This window comes from Etheostoma spectabile, unplaced genomic scaffold, assembly GCF_008692095.1.
Source record: "Etheostoma spectabile isolate EspeVRDwgs_2016 unplaced genomic scaffold, UIUC_Espe_1.0 scaffold00569331, whole genome shotgun sequence".
Classification (NCBI taxonomy): Eukaryota; Metazoa; Chordata; class Actinopteri; order Perciformes; family Percidae; genus Etheostoma; species Etheostoma spectabile.
Window position 1 is genome coordinate 474,352 of NW_022605066.1, and position 24,873 is coordinate 499,224.

General features: G+C 39.7%; 1 protein-coding gene across 3 annotated transcripts; it reads left to right on the forward strand.

Moving 5' to 3' along the window:
• Positions 1–2,069: 2,069 nt before the first annotated feature.
• LOC116684794 (NAD-dependent malic enzyme, mitochondrial) lies at positions 2,070–24,595 on the forward strand. 3 transcript variants are annotated; one of them, XM_032510221.1, is made up of 16 exons: positions 2,070–2,282; positions 8,681–8,828; positions 13,323–13,456; positions 13,564–13,713; positions 14,133–14,208; positions 15,629–15,790; positions 15,882–16,095; positions 16,615–16,712; positions 18,583–18,696; positions 18,836–18,947; positions 19,406–19,548; positions 19,713–19,815; positions 20,035–20,105; positions 20,579–20,677; positions 21,010–21,187; positions 21,218–24,595. In XM_032510221.1, exons 2-15 carry the CDS (start codon positions 8,715–8,717, stop codon positions 21,175–21,177), a joined length of 1,758 nt encoding a protein of 585 aa, XP_032366112.1. In that variant the 5' UTR covers positions 2,070–2,282; positions 8,681–8,714; the 3' UTR covers positions 21,178–21,187; positions 21,218–24,595. The 3 variants fall into 3 exon arrangements, with proteins under 3 accessions (XP_032366112.1, XP_032366110.1, XP_032366111.1); XM_032510219.1 differs by having other exon boundaries at positions 21,010–21,176; positions 21,212–24,595; XM_032510220.1 differs by having other exon boundaries at positions 2,114–2,282; positions 8,684–8,828; positions 21,010–21,176; positions 21,212–24,595.
• The last annotated feature ends 278 nt before the right edge of the window (positions 24,596–24,873 follow it).

A 24,873-nucleotide genomic window follows, 5' to 3' on the forward strand; every position in this document is an offset into this window, starting at 1 on the left:
CAGTGCAACCACTGTATTTCTTTTTCTGCTGTAAACAGATGTAAACTGTTAAAGGTCCCATGACATGGTGCTCTTTGGATGCTGTGGTTCTGGCTTTGGATTTATATAGGTCTTAGTGGTCCCCTAATACCATATCGGAAGTCTCTTTTATATAGACCTTAGTGGTCCCCTAATACCATATCTGGAGTCTCTTTTATATAGACCTTAGTGGTTCCCTAATACCATATCTGAAGTCTCTTTCCCAAAATCCAGCCTTGGTGCAGAAATACAGCCACTAGAGTCAGTCCCACAATGAGCTTTCCTTAGTAAGTGCCATTTCTGAGTCTGTAGCTTTTGAGGAGGAGAGAGGGGGGGCAAGGTGGAGGCTGGGGGTGTGGCCTTGACTAACTTCCACTTTGCTCGTTGAAAGCCATGATGTCTCTCTCTCATTGGTGGGCCAAATTCTCTGGGCGGGTAAAGCAGAGAAAGGGGAGTTAACCTTGCCCCTTATGACCTCATAAGGGACAAGATTCCAGATCGGCAAATTTGAGCTTTCTATTTCTCAAAGGCAGAGCAGGATACCCAGGGCTCGGTTTACACGTATCACCATTTCTAGCCACTGGGGGCCCATAGTCAGGCTGGGGGAAACTCATATTAATGTAAAAAAAAAAGTGACATTTTCATGCCATGGGACCTTTAATGTGTATGTGAAGTTGGTCTAAAAATGTTAACCTCCACATACACAGGTTGTGAGCATATCATCGCTTGCACAACAAAGTACGAGCCATACTTGAGAACTGCTAACCGTACAACCTATGAGCCAGGTATATTGTTTTACAGTCACAATAGACATGAAGCACATTTAGAGTCACTAGCACATTCAGAACATTCAGGTTTTACTCAGCGATAACTGAAACGCCACCACTGTCAATGCTGATTTTTGTCAATAATGTCCCTCTAAGATATTAACCATATCCAGGCTGGATTGCTGGACTAACTGAAGAAGTCTTCAAGTAAAGAAAAGGTGCAAATTGTCCATTTTCTGATCCATAGCCATTTATCTATTTATACAAAATAGATGGAAGCTGTGCGCCAAAAAAACTAACCGGGTCTAATGAGACATATATGCATTATACAGTTTCCTCTGCAGGTAACCTAAGCAAGCAATAACATTATTGACAAACGACACATACATACTGTCACACATGTGGTTACTGAACCGAAGTCAATTATTTAACGTGTGAAAAAAATTTAGAAAACGTGCCTCGATGCTTCCAGCTTGCTGACTGTAACACATCCTCTCCCTTCTCCATGGCTTTCACATTATTCAAATAGCTTTCAATGTGGTAGTTTTTATTATGCCTCACTTTTTGGACAGCATATTTTGGTGTGCTTTTTCCCCTTTTGTACTAGCTAAATGGAGGGCTCAGCTTTAGCATTTGAAAAAAAGCTGTAAGGTTTTTAAATGCTTAATATTGATTGATAGTATGAATTCTGTTTTTGCTGAAGAATTAATAAAACAATACTTATGAACCGCTTGGCTGCTTGCTTTCAATTGTTGTTATGTAATGCCAAGTGAGACTAAAACATATTGCTGTAATTAGTTGTTTTGATATTTGGTAAACATTTATTTTTGCAGGGATAGGTAGACTACATTTGGTGGACAAATGCACCACAGTTTATAGCCAAAGCTAGATTGCAATGCCCTTCCTAGCAAGGCCTTTATTCAATTACACACAACTCAACAGGAAGACACTAACAGAAACAGCACAAAGTAAGTTTCTGGTGCCTTGTCTGTTTGTCTTTTGCTTATTTCGCGCAAACAAAACAACAATTACATCTAAATATGGGTTGTTAGGGAAATAGACAAAAATGGTTTACGGATGGAATGCCAACAAAAGTTCATTTTTGCTGTTGCTCTAAGGACCAAAATAAAAAAAGCGGGGAAATAAACATTAAACAAACATTTTATAACAATAACAATAATAAATCCTAAAAACACACTTGAATGAAATCTGGAACCTGTCATATCCTACGACAGTGAAAGCTCTCCAAAAATAGTGCGCGTGTTACAGTCTTTACGGTAACCAATAAGGAAATCCCAACATGTGATTGGATGAGGGGCCAAGTTATTCTACGCTGCGATGCTTCCTCGCCACTCTGCTGGATCTGTGGCTGCAGTGAAAGGACAGACCAAGCGGTCAAATAATAGCAGTCATACAGCAAACTCCAGGATAAATATGCTTTATAAGAAGTAACCTGTCCAACGGAAGTAACCACAGTATTATACTATTTAAGAGCAGGTAAGCCGAGTGTTATTCGCTGGAAAAAGAACTTCCCGTTTCTGTGTCAAGAATTATGTTAACGGTAGTGAGCGGGCATCAGAAAGAATGACAGCATGGAAATAATCATCAGGCTAACGCTTTCTGTTTCGTGTTGTAGCTAACTAGTGCTGTGAGTCCTGTTTCATCTTTACGAGCAATGGGACTGTGGGCTTTTTTCTTGTTGACCCGTTCGTGAAATGTGCTCAAATGACAATACGTCTTAGTTTAGTTTAGCGGTTAGCTTCTTAGCTTGTTCAGTAGCTAGCAGTTGTTTGCTGCATTTATTTAATTATGATGTAGGTTTGTGGTGGAGGTTTTCTAGGCTAACTAATCAGGTTAGCTTCCAACTAACCACAAGTTGAAGTTACTGTTATTTGTTTCTTATTCGGATTTTCCTGTGTAAACGCAGGCCTAGCTAGTTGTTGCTTTCCATCACCAAACAGAAGATGGAAGGAGACCAGTTGTCTTTCATTTGATCAGCTTTGCAATATGCAGAATGAGAACTAGCTACGCCAAAACATAACTGATGTGACCAAATGTTTTTCTGGCCCTACTGTGGTTATCACCATATTAACTGCAGATGTTATCTTGCGACATAGCAGCTTACTTAAAACAATCTCAAACAGTTTCTACACTAAATAATTAGTTCAAATGTCATTCAGTGTGAGTTTTTGCATATCTGTTACAGTTAGATGGTCTTTGGTATTCACTGTCCAGACATTGTTACTAATAAGAAACAAGATGGACACGTATTTGTGTGTCAGAAACAGGAAGAACAACAACAATATGAGAATATCAGTAAAGCCACACCCAGCTGTGCAATAACTAATTAATGTATGTTTGTCTTCAGTGTGAGGTAATATGTATACAACATAAGTATAAACAATACAACTATATTGCTTTTGCTTTATACCAGTGTACTGATTGGTTGCTTTTTGCATAGTTAGCATAGGGAAGCACTGTCTTTCTGTTGTAAATAATTTCCGGAATGAAACCTTTTGTTATTAGATTAGGCCTAAGGTTACTTCAGTCAATACAGATATTTTTTTAACAATGTAAGACCTAATAGTCTGGCTAGAGATTGTGTCCTGTTTGCCTCATTTGATTAGAACAAAATAAAGTGAAATGTACTAGTACTGTAGTAACACATATGAGATGTAAAAAGTCCAATTCCAGCTGGCATTGAGTTATACATTTCTAATTGTTAAACCTAAAGTTTATTTAGTCAGGTGTGGTAATTGTGACTGGTATTTAGATGGGTCAATTTCCAGCCTTGGCAAGATACTGTATTTGTGTGGACAAGATTTGAATATCTAGTTCACTATAATTTTGATTAGCAGTGAAGAAATCTAAGTGCTCAATTCTAGGTGGGTTGGTTGTCTGCTTTATGAGCTATTTGACTACAAACAGTTACATTGACAAACTTGTCCAAGTCGTGCATCCACACTTGTTGTTCAAACACTGATACAAAGCTGACTTGCGCACGCTGATGAAGTTTGGAAGGAAATTAAATGGGGAAAGGATTTAGTATCTCCACAGTATCAAATAGTGACCTCGTCAAACGCTGTTTTCAAACTACTATGTGGTCAGAGCTCTGTGACCCACACAGGGAGGACATCAACGTCCTTACAGACTGTATCACGGACTGTATTAATTTCTGCTACGATAACACCATCCACCAGGACGGTACAGTGTTTCTCAAACAACAAGCCGTGGATTACCCCTGACATCAAAGCTTTCTTAAAGGAGAAGAAGAGAGCTTTCAGATCAGGGGACAAGGCTGAGCTGAAGGAGCTAAAGGCTGTACAGAAGAGGCTGAGGAGGAAGGTCAGAGAGGGGAAGCTAAACAGACAGCTGGAACAGAGGGGCATTAGGGGGTGTGGATCAGCTTGAAGACCATCTGAGGTTTCAAAGCACCCCCCACTTAGGCCGAGGGAGACCTTAAGTGGATGATTTGAACCATCATTTCAACAGGTTTGACCAATCAACCACCCCTCCCCCCACGCAGCTGCACCCCACCTCCACACCACCGGGACAATGCACTTCCTCAGCCTCTCACACTTCCGGCTCACAATGCACTTCCTCAGCCCCTCACACCTCCGGCTCACCTCAGCTCTCACCCACCCTATCCCCAGACGGACTTCTTCACACCCCCAGCACTCAGCCCCCCTGCTCACCCCTGTCCTTCACAGCATCACAAGTGAGACAGGTATTAAGGCAGATCAAGGTGCAGAAAGCAGCAGGTCCAGAGGGCATCAGCTCCAGGCTCCTGAAGTCCAGCGCAGACCAGCTGTGTGGAGTTATGAAGAAGATCTTCAACCTGAGCCGGAAGCTAGGAGTTGTACCAGAGCTGTGGAAGACCTCCTGTGTGGTACTGGTGCCAAAACCACAGCACCCTAAAGACCTCAACAGCTACAGGCCAATGGCTCTTATATCACACCTGATGAAGACGCTGGATAGACTGATCCTGCAACACCTCCGCTCCACAGTGGGCCCCTCCATGGACCCGCTGCAGGTGCTTACAGGCCTAACATTAGAGTGGAGGACGCTGTCATCTTCCTGCAGCATCGTGCCCTCGCCCACCTGGAGAAGCCCGGAAGCACTGTGAGAATCATGTTTTTGGATTCTCAAGTGCTTTTAACACCATCCAGCCGACACTTCTGAAGGACAAGCTGGAGAGGACTGGTGTGGACCACCTGTCACAGTGGGTCCGGAACTATCTTACAAACTGGCCACAGTCCTATGGACTCAGTGAGGGAGGGGGGAGACAGAATGGTCCTGGCTAAACTGACAGCTAAGCTGGTCCATGAGTCACACCCCCTGCACTACACCCTGTCAGCCCTGGAGAGCAGTTTCGGTGACAGACTGCTCCGCCCCCGCTGTGTGAAGGAGAGATACCTCAGATGTTTCCTTCCAGTGGCCGTCAGACTGTACAACAAAAACTGTTGACTCTGTGCAATATATCTTGCATCCCATGTGCCATTATCATTACGTCTATGCAGCATTTTTAGTTTGGGCAATTTTCAAAGTGCAATTTAATAATTCATGGGTAATTTATTGTATAATATTATTTGCTAAATTTTGTACACTTATCTATTGCTGTACACTTACCTATCTTGCTCTTATCTTTGCTGTTGCAAACTGCAATTTCCTCACTGTGGGACAAATTAAGGTTTTTCTTATCTTATCTTATAAGGTGTGTGAATAACCAGAAAATATTATTGTACAATGTACAACACAAAGACTGGAATTCACAGATGCTGCATCAAGGCTGTTCACCTCTGCATATCAAATAATCAAGAGCATTAACATGGCTCTTGATTGTTTGTGCTGCTACAGTCTGCCACATTGTCCCTGGCTTTGATGCTTCTTTTTTGAGGCAATGTTTCCTGCGTATGAAGCTGGAAGCCAAGGCTCTGCCAGCTGGCTATGCTGGTAACTTCTTTTATCAGATAGTTTGAGAGGGGCACATGATCACACCACAGTCTGCCTCTGAATATGTTCTTCAACAACACATTAGCAAATGGACAATCACACCCATTGTTGACAAAGAGTCGTTAAAGGCCAGTGGTAACTATTTAAGTTGCTCATCAAAAGGAAACCAGCATAGTGTGATTAATTGGTTGGTATTGGCACACAACGTAGCTGTTGCACTGCAAACACTATTTGATGTAGCATGTGAGTGGCATGTTGTTTAAATACTATAATACATTTGTTTATCTTATCTCCATTTGTATATGGTGTTGTGGTTTTATTTGGGCAATTGTTACTACGGTAACATAGCAAGAATAGTGTAGTAAAGGAATGGAGGAGGGCAGGAAAAGGTCGATAGCACAGATCAGTGCTGCTTGTTGAATCAACTGGCCCTAGGTCTGTTCTTTTACCACCTGAGCTCAGCTGCATGCTGTTCCAGGCCATGAAATCATTCAAAGAGTTAGATCTCAAGCCTTTTTCCCTGTGTAATTGGCCTATAGGTTTAAAGTAATGTAATTTTCTCATGTAACTTGTATTTCATTCAAGGCAAAATGCTACTTCTTTTAGCATTCTGCTAGTCTCGGCTACTAAACTACAAGGAACTGAAATAGAAACTCCATGCGACAATGCTCACGTTGCTGTTTGCCACATAACTTGCTTACAGGTCCAGTTGCATTTCCTCTTGGTCAGGTCTTAACCTTAAGGAAGGCTAAAAGACATTTAGGTTAGATAATAGAATGATTCAGAACCAGAGCAGACATAAGAGTTTATCACAGTTGGATTGAGAAATTATTCTGGCTACATTTCCTTTGTGGTCTGCATTGCTATCTTGGTAATATAGTGATGTCTGAGCAATCTGCCCTTATTGGCATTCACATTTACAACACAAGATAGCATTACATCTATATCAGATGTGTAGCAATTTAAGGTTGTTCTTTCAGTCTGTTAGCGCTGAACGTTCAGTGGGAAGGCAGCATTTACTTTCTGGGTTCATAGTCGAGGGTTGACCTTTTCCCATAATAATTATCTGAGGGGGAAGCCGCTCTTAATTGCCTATAATTTAGAATGGAACATCAGTGATGCTTTAACTGGCCTCTTTCTGCATCCACCTCAACAAATGCCCAACACAATACACTATAGTTGTGAATCATAGGTCACATGCATGGCATGATATCTCTTACAATGACTATACTATTTCAGCCACCAACAGCAGCTAAAAGTAGGCCGGGGGCCCTTGAGTAAAGTGGGTATGCAGCAATTGTTGTTGGTGTGGCATCATTTCAGGACATTCTGCCATCAGATAATGTTTTGTGTATTTACTTGTTTTAACATCTTAACTCCCAAAAATTGTAGAAATCATTTAGCCTATAGGTATGCTCTGCAGATAACACATAGAATTTGTGTGGTTGTTAGTTGGTGTCTTGATACATATCAATCTGCCTGTCCTATTTTTTTATTTTTATTTTGCTGTCAACTGATGTCACCATGATTTACTTGTTCTCTGTCTTCATGTGGAGCTCATTGGGAAAAGGATTATGACAATCTTCCAAAGCTTTGTTTCTCAGATCATGGACTAAATCACTTCTGTCCACATCCAGATTAATGACTAGCCGCTGCCGTCAGCGTTTGTAATCCTCGAGTGTTGGACTGTCCATGCACACCGAGTGCATTTCAATCAGGAGAGACATGTTTCCAAATATGCAAATAAGATTTATTTTACAGCTCAAGGAAATATACATTGTCTTTTGGTGATTAGACTCCATCGCTATACAAATATTTTGAATACAGTATCTATATAGGAGTAGAGAACCATCATACCCCCCAGTAGACACTAGTGATGGCAACAAAGGAGCCCGAAGACCAGACCGAAGGAGACTCCGGACCGGTCAGCTGGAGTAGATGACAGGAGTTGGAAGGGGGGGGTGGAGGGTTGCACTCTGTGCCTGCAACGACAGCTGAATAACACAGGGAGAAACAGAATTTTTAAAGCAGGGTTGTGACTCTTGCAATTTGTGTATAATTCTAATTGGTTAAGCAGGAAGGTACACGCCTCCACCAGCTGATTCCATTTAGGTTTCTGAAAGAATTTACACTGAGCTATATTTAAATCGGGAGAGACTAGTTATACACCGCAAAAAAAGTAAATTTATTGGGATAACAGCTGAATTGATGACAGAGTGCACTGATTAAAAGTCTTCCTGAAAGAATTTACGCTGAGCTACATTTGTAGCTTTCTGTGATTAAGTGTGTGTGTCAGTAGGCCGACAGACTTCACTGCTGACAGCTTACTGTCATACGATAAGGGTGTGATTGTGTCAAATGTTCAAAGGTTGTGGCAGCGGTGCACTTCAGGTCTCGACTGTAAGAAGCAAGAATAGCTTAACCTTAAAGCAATAAATCTTAACAACCCTGTGACACCAAAGACTCGTCCCACGCATTCGTAGAATTGATTTCACGATTCTTTGCCACAAAGTGTTATTGCACACATGAACCATGACAAAACAAATTGGCAGTGCCAAACATAGATTTTCTTGGCACCTACAGCACATTGCGCATCACCACAAGCCTGTAAACATAGAAGAGAAGAGAGAGCAGTGCAGCGCTTTGGAGACCTACATGTTTAAAACTCACAGAAGAAAGTAGTGGTGTTTTTTTAAATGATGAAATTTAAATGAGAATTAAAGTCATTAAAAAAAATCAAAGTTAATTAAAAATTAAATCTTAAAGTGAATCAAGATCACAACGATTAATCGTGCAGGCCTACCTTCTAGTAATACTCAGCACCCTAAAACAGCTACATACTACAGGCAACATTTGCAAATCAATTGTACAGTAATTTCACTAAGCAGGAACAACAAAAGGAAAAGAAAATGTGTCAAATTTGTTATTCTTTCTTTTCTTAGGAGCTTTCCACCAGTAGACCAGTGATTTTCCACCATGTTGTCCAGGTTGAGGACAACCTGGTCCCTGAGGCCCTGTGTCTCTGTTTGCAGATGGGCACACACCAAAGAGAAGGGCAAGCCCCTCATGCTCAACCCTCGCACCAACAAAGTGAGTGGTGTGTGGTGTGTGTGTGTGTGTGTGTGTGTGTGTGTGTGTGTGTGTGTGTGTGTGTGTGTGTGTGTGTGTGTGTGTGTGTGTGTGTGTGTGGTGTGTGTGTGTGTGTGTGTGTGGTGTGTGTGTGTGTGTGTGTGTGTGTGTGTGTGTGTGTGTGTGTGTGTGTGTGTGTGTGTGTGTGTGTGTGTGTGTTCATTTAAAAGAGTCTTGACATGTCTTGCATAATTTCAGTCAATTTCTGTTGGATCCATGTGAAATATGTAAAGTAGGCTAAGCTTTTGTGTGTCAGGGTGGAAAATAATGTGAATGCTTTTCAGGATTTCATATTATTTACGATGGATAAATAAATACCACAAATGTACTGCAAATCATATCTGGAGCATAAACAAAAAAATACATATAGGTATTGTATATATTTGTGTCTACTTAAGAAAACCTTCTCCTTTTAACAATGATTAGTTTTTATTATAGCCCTTCCTTTAATTTTGAGGTCCCATATCCGAGTCTTTTTTTCATTCTTTCCATCCTCTGACACTCAAATGATCTTTCAAGCGTGACGTTTCTCCAACAAGTAGAATATGTAACAACCACAAAATACAAAGTAACTGATTGCTTCTGCTGAAAAACTAGAACAACCTTTTCCAGCACTTGTCTGGTAGTTGCTTTTACTTTTCCTCTGCTAATTGACTAGTCCTAGCCTCTAACACTTGCTTTAAATGAAGACCTTAAGGGGATGGTTCTCAGGCATTTAGGAAGCTAAGTAAATTGATCATGTCATTTTTATCAATCCTTTACTTTGATTTTGAATTTTTTAAATACTGGAACCAGGACAACAAATACAAAACAAACGTTCCAATTTCTAAATAGTTTCCTAACTAAGGACATCATTATTTATATAAACTTAACATGATATTTTTCTGAACCCTTTGCTTTACTAGACTTCTAGTAAAGTGCTAAACTGCTTCCAAAATCTCAGATGATAACATTTTGCGCAGATTAAAAAAAATTGTGATTAAAGAGTAGCTTGACAGAAGGCAGAAAAGCCAGGTTGAATCTTTAAAGTCTGTTGGATTGTTCCCAGCCCACACCTGACCACACCCAGCATCACTCTTAATGCTCAAACTTAATTATGGCATTGAGAAATGTTTTGGCCAGGATATAACAGACAATTCTTTTTTTTTTAATTTTAAGATTATTTTTGGGGGCATTTTCAGGCCAGTTGAAGACATGAAAGAGGTGAGAGTGGGGGGAATGACATGCAGCAAAGGGCTACAGGTTGCAGTCAAACCTGGGCTCGTTGCGTATAGAGTAAAGCTCTATATACAGTATGGTTGCCCACTCTACCAACTGAGCTATCTGGGTGCCTTAACAGACCATTCTGACCACACCCAAGAGTGACCTGGACATGTTAAATCGAGGGCAAAACCTTTCTCAGTGCAATGGCTTTTTATTTACTTTGGTTAGTTTTTTTCCTGCACTGGAAAAGCACTGGTGTAAGTTGCTCTGTAATATATATTTACTACCCAATACAATTATATATCACATTCTTGGGTGTCTTGACCTTGACATTGTTTGATTCATGCTGTAAATTGTTTGGCTGGCAGGGGTTTCTTATCAGTTTTTTCCAACTTCTGAAAGTTAAAAATGACATTTGAAACCTGAAGCTGTAACTGATTGACGTGACAGGGCCTCACTCCGTGCAGACTATGCTAAATGTAGCCTTTACTACACATATTGTGCTAAATATAAACATTCCAACCTACACAAATCTCAGGGTCCAGATGGCGTTGGCAGCAAGATCCTGCGGTCAAGAAGTTATTCGCTAGTATTCCCTTTCCAAAGGCTATTTCAGCGCTAACTGGATATAGGGGCAGTCCCTGACTTGTGGAAGCAATCTCTAATTGTACCTATGCCCAAAAGCAATAGGCCTTAAGAGATGAATGAGCTGCATACAAGCTGATGCATCTTGGGGCTAATCCTAGGCTTAGTTTGTGGATTAATGATTTTCTTTTGAAGCAAATCCAGCAGGTTAGATTTAACACAACTGTTTCCTTCCCTAAATCTATAAATACGGACTGTGTCTCCAATATTGCACACGCTTTATGCAAACAAGTGTCGAGCTTCAGTCTCCACTTATACCTTTTTCAGGTATGCAGATGACACAGCCTTGGTGGGGCTCCTAAAGCCTGATAAATCATCCCTGAGTGGTTTTGAGGAAGAGGTAGGGAACTTTATTCAGTGGTGTTCTGACAATTTCCTTAAGGTTAATGTGACTAAAACAAAGGAAATGGTCATAGATTTTAGATGTAGTAAAGGAGAAATCCCGCCCAGCAAGGTTAATAATGAACCCCAAAAAACTGCAACAGAGAATGTTCTTTTTACGTAAATTGTCCAGTTTTAATGTGGATCAATATATTTTGCTACTGTTTTACAAGGCTGTCCTTCTGAATATCCTATCCTTTGGTCTGGTTTGGAAACAAGCGCAGCCTAGATCAGAATAGGTTGCAGCGCATGGTGCACCAGAAGTGCAAAGTGAAATGCTTCAGCAGCATGACTCAGGAGTTTGCCAGGGGAGCCCCCAGCATTCATCACTCTCAGAATATTTAACCCCTTTCCCAGCCCCAGACATTATGGCTTCCATGTGTTATGCCCATATTTCATTCAGAGGTGGGTTGGTACATAAACTGCAGGATCCCGAACACACTGTCCCTCCTCCCCCATCCTCTCTTTTATACAGGGGGTGTTTCTGCTGCAAAGCCTCCTTATTGGCTTCTTTGAGGCTACTCCCTCTCTTACCTCTTTTCCTTCTTTCCTGGTCTCCCCCTTTCACTCAGCTGTCCACCTTTTCCTTTTAAGAGTCAATAGGTTAACCTGCTCTCAAAGTTCATCCAGTGCGCCTTCTGGTGAGTGGGGACAAAACTACATCATAGTATGTGAACATCTCCTGCTGCTGGCCTACAACAACTAGACAATAAGAGTTTGCTCACAGTATGGTGTGCAGCATGACATGAAATCTAACTCTAAAAACAGTGGGTTACACTTTACTACACTAAGGTATCTACATAAGAGTGACATGACACTGTCATGTGACATGACACTGTCATGAACGTCATGTGTTATAACATAAACAAGTTTTAAACCTTTATGACAATGCTTCTTTTAGTAAGTGTTATTCAGTTTTGTGATGACAGGTTAGAGTTTATGTGTCATGACTGTGTCATTACAGTGTCATGTGTTCATGACAGTGTCATATATGTCATATAGTGTTACATAGATACTGTCAAGTAAAGTGTTACCAAAGAGTGTTGTCACGATTCTAAAAACCAAGGAGAATTAGGAGAACATGTTTCCTTCCTTTTTTTATGGCAAACCAAGCACTAAACGTGGTAAACAAAGTGAGATATTTGGGTCACATCTTTAGAAATGATTTATGTGATGCTGATATTCAGTGCCAGTGTTGCAAATTGTATGCACAAGCCAACATGCTGGCACACAAATTTCACATGTGCACAGATAATGTTAAAACTGCGTTTTTTAGAGCCTATTGTCTCCACTCTATACAGCCCACTTCTGGTGCAGCTTTAGTTATGCCAAAATTAGAAAGCTTCAGGTGGCATTCAATGACGCATTCAGAGTCTTTCTCAAACTGACAGGCAATGTATCATGCGGTTTTGAGAAATTTTATGTATACATTATGAGTCGCTTAACTTGTTCAAAATTTTAATTATAGTCGCTTTGGCTGACACAAGGTACATTTTTTTGTTGGAAACATTGGAACACATGTTTGCATGTGTTTTAATCACTTTAATCTTATGAAATTCAATCTTTCTGTCTTGTCTGTGTTTTCTTTTGCACGTTTTTGTACTGATAAGGACCTGTGTCTGAAATAAAATGGATTTGAATTATATATGTGGACTTAACAGAAGCCTTAATTAGAAATACTAGAAAAGTACACTTGTCTATATGCAAAAAGAGTGCTGAAGTTCAGAGTTGAAAATGCTAGTGTGAAAATATGGCATACTTTACATTATTGCACAAGCACAGTACACTATTTTAAAACCTGTTGAACTCTTAAGTATTAAATGTAAATGTGCTGTATTTATATAGCACTTTTCCAGTCTTAACAACTGCTCAAAGCGCTTTTACATCTACAGGAAACATTCACCATTCACACACATTCATACACTGTGGCCGGGGCTGCCGTACAAGGTGCCACCTGCTCATCAGATAAACATTCACACACAGATGCGCAGCACCAGGGGCAACTCGGGGTTCAGTGTCTTGCCCAAGGACACTTCAACAATGACTGCAGGGGCGGGGATCGAACCACCACCTTCCGATTGGCAGGCAACCGCTCTACCACTGAGCCACAGCCGCCCCACATCTTTATTAAAATTGTTCTCTAACAATGAGTAGTTGACATAAGTTAGATACCTACATTATCTTAGTCTCCCAGCTCACTCCTCTCTTTCTTTTGTTTTCCCCCAGGGAATGGCCTTTTCTCTACCGGAACGACAGATTTTAGGAATACATGGTCTGTTGCCCCCCAAAGTGGAGACTCAGGACATTCAGGCCATGCGCTTTCAGAATAATCTTAAGAATATGACTGATCCCCTACAGAAGTAGGGACATATTTTACAATCATATGTTTATCTGAAATATTTCCCTGTTATACAGTTTAACTTTTCCTCTCTCTCTCTTTCCTAATTGTTCTTCCTTTCCCATACAGATACATCTACTTGATGGGCATCCAGGAAAGGAATGAGAGGCTTTTCTACAGGTTGTTGATGGACGACATAGAGGAATTGATGCCAATTGTCTACACTCCCACTGTAGGCTTGGCTTGCACACACTATGGACACATCTTTAGAAGACCCAAGTAAGCATGCAATAAAGCTGACAGTTTGAGCCTTTAATGTAGCCTTTACTTTGGTGGCAGGCATGCTGTGCTTGTTGCACTCTTAGGAATTAATATTTAAGACAGAGAAGAAGAACGTTGAACTTAACGCCTATAGTCCACACTGCTTTAGGCCTGATGTGCACAAAATCCATCCTCCTGAAAAAAGGGACATGGAAATACAGTAAATGAAGAACTTTTCTGGGTAAAATATAGGCTTATACTGGAGCTGTTGATATTCTTAAAATGGTGAATGGGTGTTAAATTTGTGTCAACAGCTTGACTAAAATAATGTAAAGGATGTTATTGCACTGGAGATATTTGTCTCACTGTTTTGTAGTAAATAGAATCTTACAACGATCATTAAAGTAGTCAACTTATCATCATGTTTCTCTCACAAGAGGTTTGTTCATCTCCATTCTGGACAAAGGACACATCCGTTCTATCCTGGACAACTGGCCAGAGACTGATGTTGCAGTAAGTAACTGACTAAACCCCACAGTACACCACTTCAGCTAGTATCGATATTACAGTGTAGGGCTGTGTATTGGCAAGAATCTGGCAATACAAGACATATCACGATACATGGCTTGCGATTAAATATATTGCAATATATTTCGATACTGTGCGTAAGGCGATATATTGGGATTTTTTTTTAAGTATAGTTTCCGAAAAACTAAAATTTAAAAAAAGACTGGGATTGTGGTTCACAGGTTCTTAGTGAGCAAATGCTCAAGAAAAAATGCTTGCACTTTTCCTACAAGTTCAGCCACCACATGTATATTAGCTGCATTATCTGTAACTAAGACAGGATCTTGTGTGTCTATGTGGTCTCCACTCAGCAACTGCCTCTTTCAGTAGGGCAACGTTGTTTCCTCCAGTGTGGCTGTCGTACATCGCTCTTGTCTGCAGTACACGGGATTCCAGCTTCCATTCGTCAGTTATGTGATGAACTGTAATAGTCACATATGACTCAGTCGCTCTAGACGTCCAAGCGTCGCATGTCAAGCCAACCTTCTCAGCTAAAGCTAGACAATCCAGCATGCTTGTTTTGACCTCCTTGTAAATATTGGGCTCATCGATATCCGTTATGTGTTGCTGGGAGGGTGTAGCGTAACAAGGCTCCATCGTTTGCACCATAATATGAAAACCTTCGTTTTCACCATACTGAGCGGGCGCATGTCTTTACAAATGAAATAAACTACCGACTGGGTTATTTTGGTTGCACAAGTTGAAGTTGGTGTTAAGTTGTGCGTTTAAACTTGAGCAAGGGGGAGTTGTGAGGGCTTGACTCGATCAGCTTGCTGTTTGCTTAACTGATTGTCTGAATGCTAAATGTGCCCTCAAATTCTTGGTATTACCCGAGTACTTGATTTTTGCCAGACACCGTTTACAGACTGGTTTTACAAACTGGTTCCTGTCAATATCAGTAGTGCCCTCTTTCAGGCATAGCTACGTTGTTAGCTTCTAGCAAAAAGTCAGGCACTGCTAGGCACTGTTAGGCGAGGCCACTAGTGGTGTGTCTCAGCATAGCCATCTTGCGGTGGGGGTTTAAACACAACATAAACGTGAACCACTGTCTTACCATGAGTATTTTTGCACGTAAATAAAATCAATACAATATTGCAAATAAAATACTTTTTAAAGATTTTTTTCTTACACAACTATTAGAGTGTCAAAGAGACTCCTTGTGATGTTCATCTCTCAAACCCACAGACTGAGGATTTTAGAAATAGTGAATAAAGAAACTGTGCATATGGAAATGGTCACTATGAATAGATGGAAATCAGAGTTATAAATATCACAGTAAAAAGTATTTACTTTGCTTGTATTTTGCTTGTAAAATGTTAATCTGCAGTTTTTCTGACTAATGTACGTATTTTCACCTCCTCTGTAGGCAGTAGTAGTAACTGATGGCGAGCGTATTTTGGGATTAGGTGATCTGGGTGTTTATGGAATGGGCATCCCTGTCGGAAAACTTTGCCTGTACACTGCCTGTGCCGGCATTAGACCTGATAGTTGTCTGCCCGTGGTGATAGATGTTGGCACAGACAATGAGGTAAGAAAGTTATGTTATGTATATTTCTGTATACTGTGTGCATGTACGTGGACACCTCATCATCCTTCATGTGTTTGCCCTTGCCAATCAGACTCTCCTCAGGGATCCGCTCTACATGGGGCTGTACCAGGAGCGAGATCGCTCTCAAGCCTACGATGATCTGATTGATGAGTTCATGGAAGCTGTCGTGGAAAAATACGGGCAGGACACACTGATCCAATTTGAGGACTTTGGGAACCACAATGCCTTCCGCTTCCTTAGAAAGTACAGGGAGAAGTACTGCACCTTCAACGATGATATTCAAGGTTCACGTATAACCCTTCACACAACACTTGGGATTTGTACTTGTTGTCATAGTGCCATCAAGTTTACCCATTTAATTAAAAGCAACAATTGAATTTAGTACAGTTCTATTGGTGTTAAAGAACCATTGCCCATCACTACAAATATTATTAGTCTTTATTTTCTACCTTCCAGCCAACTGTTGGTTTCTTTTAATTTCATCATTTGAAATTGCAGAAACCTGAAACTTGCCTGAATTAAATAATCAAACGTGGACATATTGTGACCTTTTAGGTCACATTACTGCTGCAAGGAAATGCTGTTGCAAGCAGGGACCATCTTGAAAACTGAGCTGAAATCCAATGCATTCATGAGCTTATAGTTCACTTAAAATCAAATCCAAAAGGCTGAACAACAAGCACAGCATAACTTGGAAGAAAATCACAAATTTAGCTCTCTTACCTTTTAAACAAATGGTAATTGCACTGTTCTCTTTCAGGCAGAGATGTTGTTGTTTACTGGGTTCTTCTGCATGTTTCCAGGCACTGCGTCTGTAGCCCTTGCCGGTCTGTTAGCAGCCCAGAGAGCCATTGGCAAACCCATCACTGAACACCGGGTACTTTTTCTGGGAGCTGGAGAGGTAAAATAATATTTATTCATGAATTGAATGAAGTTCTTATTGGTTAACTTGTGTTATTTTTTATATATATTCACTCTCTCTCCACTGTTTCCATATTTTCAAAATAATTATTTAGATGTTTTATGATCGTGCACAACAAAGCAATACATGCAATAAATTAACCCTCTTTCAATACCATGGATAGAGCATTCGCCTAGGCATGCCAAAGCACTTCTTTATGAACTTCAATATCCAAATGAAAAAATCTCAAAATGAAATAGAACAACGTGTCAACATAAAACACAATGTTTTCAAGCGGGGGAGCGGAGTCCACTTTGCGGCGAAAACAAAATACTTTCACCCAGGAAATGTTTGCTCCTTCCTCGGTAGTGTTTTAACCACAATCTTTGTCCTAAACTTAACTCTTAGAGACCTAAGGTCATTTTTACAGTTCATTGTCCGTCTGGATTTATTTTATAAAAAAGCTTGTAAAACATCAACCCTGTTGTCCACAGTCAAGATATGAATGTCATTTTTTTTCAGGAAAAACTGGGCTATTAGAATAGTTGTGCTGCAGTGAGGTCACTTGAATGTTAAATATGGTTGTAGGACCTTAAAGACAAATAAATAAATAAAACGGAACATGAATCTTACAGATGTGTTTTGATATCACACACAGAGCATTACAAGCTAAGCCAGTGTCTTCTCTAAAACACTACTCATATGTCTTGGGAGTCACATTGTAAAGAAATAAGCATTATAACTTATACATTTGACAAAATACATAAATTTTCTCAAAAAAAGTCCAGACGCTTTTTCCCTTATGACATTTATTTATGCAAATAATCAACATAATGATGTCATATTTATTGATATTACACCCACAAAAATACACAAACTATTTACATTTCTTCAAAAAAGGCCCCAATATACGCCAAATCTCAAAACAGTGACGCCAACCTCCTCTGTAAACCGGTAGTTATCTATCTTGTCCGCTATATAACATATTTGATGACATTAGACTAGTTTGACTAGGATACTATCTTTTTCAACTCTTTACTCTGTGCTCTCGCTATCGCCCATATAAGGCACATAGTGTTTCTTCATATAAGGCATAGAGTGTGCCTTCATTTCCGTAAATAAACTCACAATGGTTCATTGGAGAGCTATAGAATACACGGAGCACGGAGCTAGCGGCAGAAATGAGCAAAAATTTGATAAATTATGGACATCAAGTGGATAAATCTTGGATGTAACAGTTTGGATTTAATAATCAACGACCCTGAAAAAGGCACAAGTTCCAGGCTGGATAGAAAATCACCTGTAGAGGCTAGAAAGACCCCAAAGAGACCTCCGTTACCGCTAGCTTATTAGCTTTTAGCTGCAGCATTCGGTAAGTTTCTGTGTTTTATGGTTATTAAATGATTGAATTATGAATCAGAGGTGCAGTTTTTGTTCGGATACGATTCTCTCTGTTCCTGAGGTTTTGGGGCCTAAACTTAACTTTCATCGCCGCCACATGACGCTCACCTTTTATTCAGCAAAATTCAACCTCCATGACCCCTGAAAGCACCGTCATCTGGGGGTGCCTGTTGGCGGCTAAACTCACCTACCAACTGCGGCCCGGATTTTATCGTTCTGTTGCATCTGTTCATCTTACAGCGCTTTACTTAGTTGAAATTACGTTTATTTAAGGTAGAGTCTTTAGTCCAACATTTCTTAAGAACTTAAAATAATTTAAACTGTGCTCAACATTGACCAAACCTTTCTTGAGATTTTCTTAGGTATCTTAGGCATTGTCTTATTAGAAAATAAGGTTTTTAAGTTGTATTAAGGATACACTGTCTAAGTACTTTGAAAATGTAACTTTGTGCAATAATTTCCACCTTAGGCTGCCCTTGGTATTGCCAATCTGATTGTCATGGCCATGATGGAGAGGGGGATGACCCAAGCTGAGGCCAGAAAGAAGATCTGGATGTTCGATAAACATGGCTTACTCGTAAAGGTTAGTCTGTTTTGACAAAGACATCAACAACCAGAACATGTGTCATATGCCTTTGTGGCTTACTGCCTGGCTCACTGTATAATTTGTGAACACAGGTTTTCTTCTGTATTGATTTTTTGTTTTGTTTTGTTGCCACCAGGGAAGACCTCAGGAAACCGACTCTAACCAAGAGGCATTTGTCCATGACAGTCCAGGGACTGTACCAAGCTTCCTAGATGCTGTCAACACCATCAAACCCACAGCTATCATTGGTAAGGAACTTGCTATTTTCTTTATTGAAATTGCGGTAACACTTTAATTGAAGGTATCTACATAAGAGTGACATGACACTGTCATGAACACGTGACACATGAAACCTAACCATAACTTGTCATGACAAAACCGAAGGACACTTATTAAAAGAAGCGTTATGTCATAAATGTTTATGACTTGTTTATAATGTTTATGAAACGTTCATGACAGTGTCATGTCATTCTTATGTAGATACCTTCAAAGTGTCACGGAAATTTCTTGTAACTGTAAAGCCTCACAGTTTGGAATATGCGTGTTTTAGTTGTTAAACTGAACAAATTAATTCATAATGCTCTTATGATGTGTTATGATTTGTTTAATTGTATTCAACCAGGAGCTAGAATAACTATACTTTTATATTTAGGCTATTTAGTATTCATTCGATCATTAAATCTAAGTTTCTCTTTCCTTCTTCCAGGTGTGTCAGGAGCTGGACGTCTGTTCACCCACGATGTCATCAAGGTCATGGGAACCCTGAACGAACGGCCAATCATCTTTGCCCTGAGCAACCCGACCAATAAAGCAGAGTGCACAGCAGAGGACGCCTACACACTCACTGATGTACACAGTTCTTTCTTCTTTCCTGTCCTCCGCTTCTTTTTTTTGACTAACTTTTGAAATCAGGCATTAAGAGTTCCTGTGCTGCCAAATCACTCTTCTTGTTATTGTCCTTTCTTTTTCCCCTGTCCTCACCCTTTTCCCTTTTTTGTTTCTTTGTACCACAGGGTAGATGTCTTTTTGCCAGTGGCAGTCCATTCGGTCCAGTGACTCTGAGTGATGGCCGCGTCATCACTCCGGGACAAGGGAACAATGCTTACATCTTTCCAGGTGAAAGCAAAAACAAAATTCATAATTTATATTAATGAGAGTATGGAAAATGTATAAATTCCCTCGACATACAAAATGTCAATAACTTACAGTGTCAAGAAGAAACCCGAGCTTAGCGTTTGCACAATGTCTGCACTATAAGGAGACTTATTGACAATAAACAAAATGCAAAAAGTAATTTCAGTGTGTTTTTTAAAATATATTGTATGTGCATTTCAGGTGTGGCCTTGGCTGTGATCCTGAGTGGAGTGAGACACATCAGTGACACAGTATTCTTAGAGGCTGCTAAGGTCTGAAGTCATTACTAACTACTTCTCAGTCTCTTCTTTAAACTTGCTGACTTTCATCTTTACCTTTTCTCGAACCCATCCTGAACTTTTTACCTGACTCTGTCATGAATTGTATCGTATGTATTTGGTGTCATGTTTCCTCTCTTTCTAGACTAACAGCTAACAGATACGCAGATTATAAAAGGCTGAGCATGCTTCTTACTTTTTCTATCTGTCTCATCTAGCACACAGTGATGACATGTTAAAGATGTAATCTAAGTTGTGGTCGTTTGGTCATTTCTGTCACTTGATCTAACACTTCTTATTTTTCATATATCTTTTTATTCTTATTTTGTCTCATTCAAAAGCACATATTATTTTTAATACTTCACTGTATAAGGAGCAAATAATAATAATAGTAGTAGTTTTTATGTTTCTGTTTTTGACCCCAGAAACTAATCTTTAGCCTAAACCGGTTTGTATATCCCTTCCAGACCCTTTCAGAGCAGCTGACAGATAAAGAGCTCGAAGAAGGCAGACTCTATCCCCCCCTCTCCAACATCAGAGAGGTCTCGGTCCGGATGGCTGTCAAGGCAAGTCTCCTGAAAATGACAATTTCTCTTAATGGCAATACTAAATGCCCCAACCTTAGCTGAAAATGTCTGCTACTGATAAACATGTGAATGTGAGTCCAAACCTTAACTGGTCCTGCCTAACTTAAACCTCCTCTATCATCCTCGGATTTTCTTAATCCATGACCCAGTTCCACCACAGCCTGACACACATAGTAAGCTATAACCTTAAGCTAGTTAGCTCTTTGGTCAGTTTATCTTCCATTCGTCTGCAAAGTCCTTGCATTTGTGTGTTCAGTTTGTGTTTGCCTCTCAGTAGTAGTCATCCTAAAACTTTCCTTTTTCTGCTATAGGTGGTGGAGTTTGTCTATTCAAACGGCATGGCGTTTCGCTACCCTGAGCCAGTGGACAAGGATAGCTTTGTAAGGTCTACTATGTGGGACACTCAATACCACTCCTTCTTGCCAGACACCTATGACTGGCCAGCTGTCAGCTTCAGCCCCAAGACTGACGTAAAGTAGTCTGAAGTAGCCCCCCCCCCCATCCCCCCCCCCCCCCCCCCCCCCCCCCCCGCCTTTTGTTTTCCACTCAATTCTTAATCGCAGATCTTTTGAGATTATCATAACTTTCTTAGTGCAAACATGAATGTCCAGTGGAAGTCCATTACTTCTGCCCTGGTCCTGCATTCGCACTAAAATAGCATTATTAGATCTCTGAAAAGGTAGAGTGGAAAATGGCATTTGAAAGAGGATATTTGAATGAAAATGGCTATTTTATGCTTCACGTCCCAGTTCTTTATCACCTCTGCATCACAAACCTGCCCAGTGCCTGGAGTGCCATCTGGTGATGGGAAAAGGCAGTGTGGAAATCTGGCTTCCTCGTTCCAACTTTGAGATACATTTTAGTTTGATTATACTGTTTTAAAAAGAACATAACAGACATAATTCCATGTTATGTTACAGTAAATGGCCACAATAAGGGCTCCTGCACACTACTTATGTGGCGGGAGTGTGTCAGCTGCATGGCATGTCCGGTTTTATTTTGGTTCCCATGCTAACCGGCTAGAGCTTGCACCCTGCCTCCGTGACACGCTCGAAAAAGAAAACGTGTGCATGCTAGAAAGAGGATCTACGCTAATTTTTCATGCGACACGCGAGCATGTTGGAAGTGTTTTCAGGCAAAATAGAATACAAACAAACACATTTAATAAACAACATTTTAATGTTTGCATGAATGCAGATATAAATGTAATTTAAAAAAATATATATTGCACCTGTCAATACAGAACAAAATTATTATTTTTATTTTATTATTTAATTGTATCAAGGGGAAACATTCAGTGCACAAACAAGGCTAGCAGCAGCCGCGCTTCGTCAGACACGTTTCTGGTTTGCAAAGACATAGAAAACGCCACGCCGCCACCACGCAACAGAAACGCCACGCTTACGCCACGCAGGCAGTGCGCAGGAGCCCCTTATTGTTATTGATATGTACTAAAACACCAAACTTTTACCTAACAATCTCTAAGCCAATTAGATTGCGCTGAATAGTAAACCAAACACACTCAAAGTTAAGCTGGGTTTTTACAAGCAGTAATGACTCCATGGTTTGTTTTGTGTTTGTGTTATCATCCACTATCTTTCTTTTTAGTCATGAATAACCTGAAAATAAGTGGGTGCCATGCTAATCCAATGCCACACACACACATAATATACAAAACTATTGTCTTTTTAACCAATTTGAAAAGTTACTCACTCCATATTTTAGGTAGTGATGAGTCTAATTTGATGCAAAACAGTTGTTGTATACACTCCTGATTCAGAGCTTAGCTAGCACTTACTACTACTTTGACTATATGTAGCTACCTAGAGATTCCCTAACTGAATACCTGGTTATTAACCTGAACAACTAAAGAAAGACCTCGGAAATAATGATGAGATCTTAGGAAGGGAAATTTAATAAAAATGATATCTAAGAACACTCGAGAGAGGAAAAAAAACATCCACTTCAGCATTTAATTTGTTTGAATGCTTTTGTCACATTGTTTTTATTTCTCTGAATCTATTTTGGGTTTGTATTTATATATTTTTTTCCCCCGCGTGCTGTATATTCCTCTAACAGCCTGTCATGAACACTCCTTTAATAAATTGTGGTAAGAAAAAAACACATCCCTAAAAATGAACCCTATTGCTGAACTATGAACATTTGACAACCTATACCTTAAATATTTAAAGAAACTGCAAGATATTTTGTAGTTTAATTATATTTTGTGTACTATATATACACTTTTGTAGAAACTGAGACTGTTTATAAAAGTTGTGTTAAGTACACCCGCTGGTGTTTCGAGAGGTTGATCTGTGGGTTTTACTCCTTGGAACATGTTCAACATATTTACAGACTAAGCTTCTGGTCTACCGTGACCAGTGTTACTAACTCTTACACAGTCCTATTAACTCAGACAGATGAAAAATACCTTAGGCACGTTTATGTGTACAGCACCTTTCAAAGTGCTGTAGATGAGACATAAAAAACATTAAGAACAACACAAGCCAATACAAAGTAGACATAAATAAGATTTAGAAGAGTAAACTTAAATAGAAGGTTAAAAAAAAAAGCTAAAATAGAATATGAAAGATTACAGTCTAGAGCAAGATATGAATAAATAGTATTACATGTAATGTCATAAAAGGCAGAGGCAAACAGAAAGGTCACAAGTGTTAATTTAAACAAACAAAGACCTCAAGTTCCACACATGTGATGTTTGATGCATGAGCGATTCAAAAATCGTATTATTGGCATAATAAGAAAGTGACCCAAACAGCCTGCTGGGACCCAAACATCTTAAAATTAAAATCTTGACCTTTTTAATACAGGTTCACTATATTCTGGGGAATAAAAAATGGTCATGTCTCAAAATGACCCATGCATTGTTAAGGAGTAGTGCTGCCTATAAGATAATCACATAGATTGTTACTGGAAATATATATTTGCTATGAATAAACCGAGCAATGCTAGAGCATTTTGTGATTATAGTGATCTCCTATCAGTTACACATTTTAAAAGTCACTGTTAAAGAAGATGACAGAAGCACAACCTCCTTATCATAACATGCGGTTCTCAAAGTAAGATATCCATCAAATATATTCCAGTTCTATTTTCCTAATATTTCATATTTATGCCATCTACAGTGTGATGTACTGCGCTTACAGTATCTCAATCAATCAATTCTATTTGTCACGTGAAATCGTCAATCCTCTCAGTGAGACCTAGTACCGACAGTTAACCTTCCAAGGTTGTTTATAAGATCTTTATATTTGGCTCTGTGCTCTGATAGGCTGATGCAGTCTCTCGTAGTGATTAAGCCAAAGAACAACAATTCTGTGTTTAATTTAAAATGTTAGAATTGAGAAATTCTGACCATATACAATGGACACAAATACATACACACGCCCTCACAGCTGAAATGTGTTTAAGCCTGGTTTTAATGTAACTGCTTCATTTTTCAATTGGTCTGTTTAATTCATAGTATATTGCTTACAGGACTGAATTAAAAAAAAAAAGTTGTTTTGTTCTTGTTTTTTTGTAAAGAATTCCGTGAGCAGTTTTTCCTCTGATAGCTTGAGGTTGTGAACATATTATACAGGCAACGTTTTGTACTCATACATTTGACTTTAGTTGTATTTAAAAGAAACTAAAAACAATTTGACCTCAGTACGTGTTGGGTCATGTGTCTATCCAGTTGTTGTTACTAACCGTGATCGTCTATAATGAGTTTTTACATAAGGTAACTCCATATTTCATTGAAGTGTGCCTTCATATAGTGCTGTGTCCTTAAAGTCTGTGGTTCTGGAGTTTATTTTTGTTAAAGAATAATATTGCCTTAGCGTTTATGCGTTTATGCTGTTAGATGTGCAGAATAAAATCAGTTTTCACACTGGCTCTTTGGCTGCTGATTTTTAATTAGGGCCCATGCGCCTACAGCGGCGAAGGCCCTATTGAAACTGAAGGAATTGTTCCTTTCCTTTCTTGTATCTATGGTCCTGACCTATGCAACTGTGGTTTCTTGTAAGCCCATCCATCCATTCACTATTGCTATTGTTAAACAATTGTATTCTCTCTCTTTCAGTGATAGTGAGACCTATGTACGTCAATACAGCTAGTGTTATTAATACTTAGTGCACATGCGAATACCACTATCTAACTATTAGGCACACTCT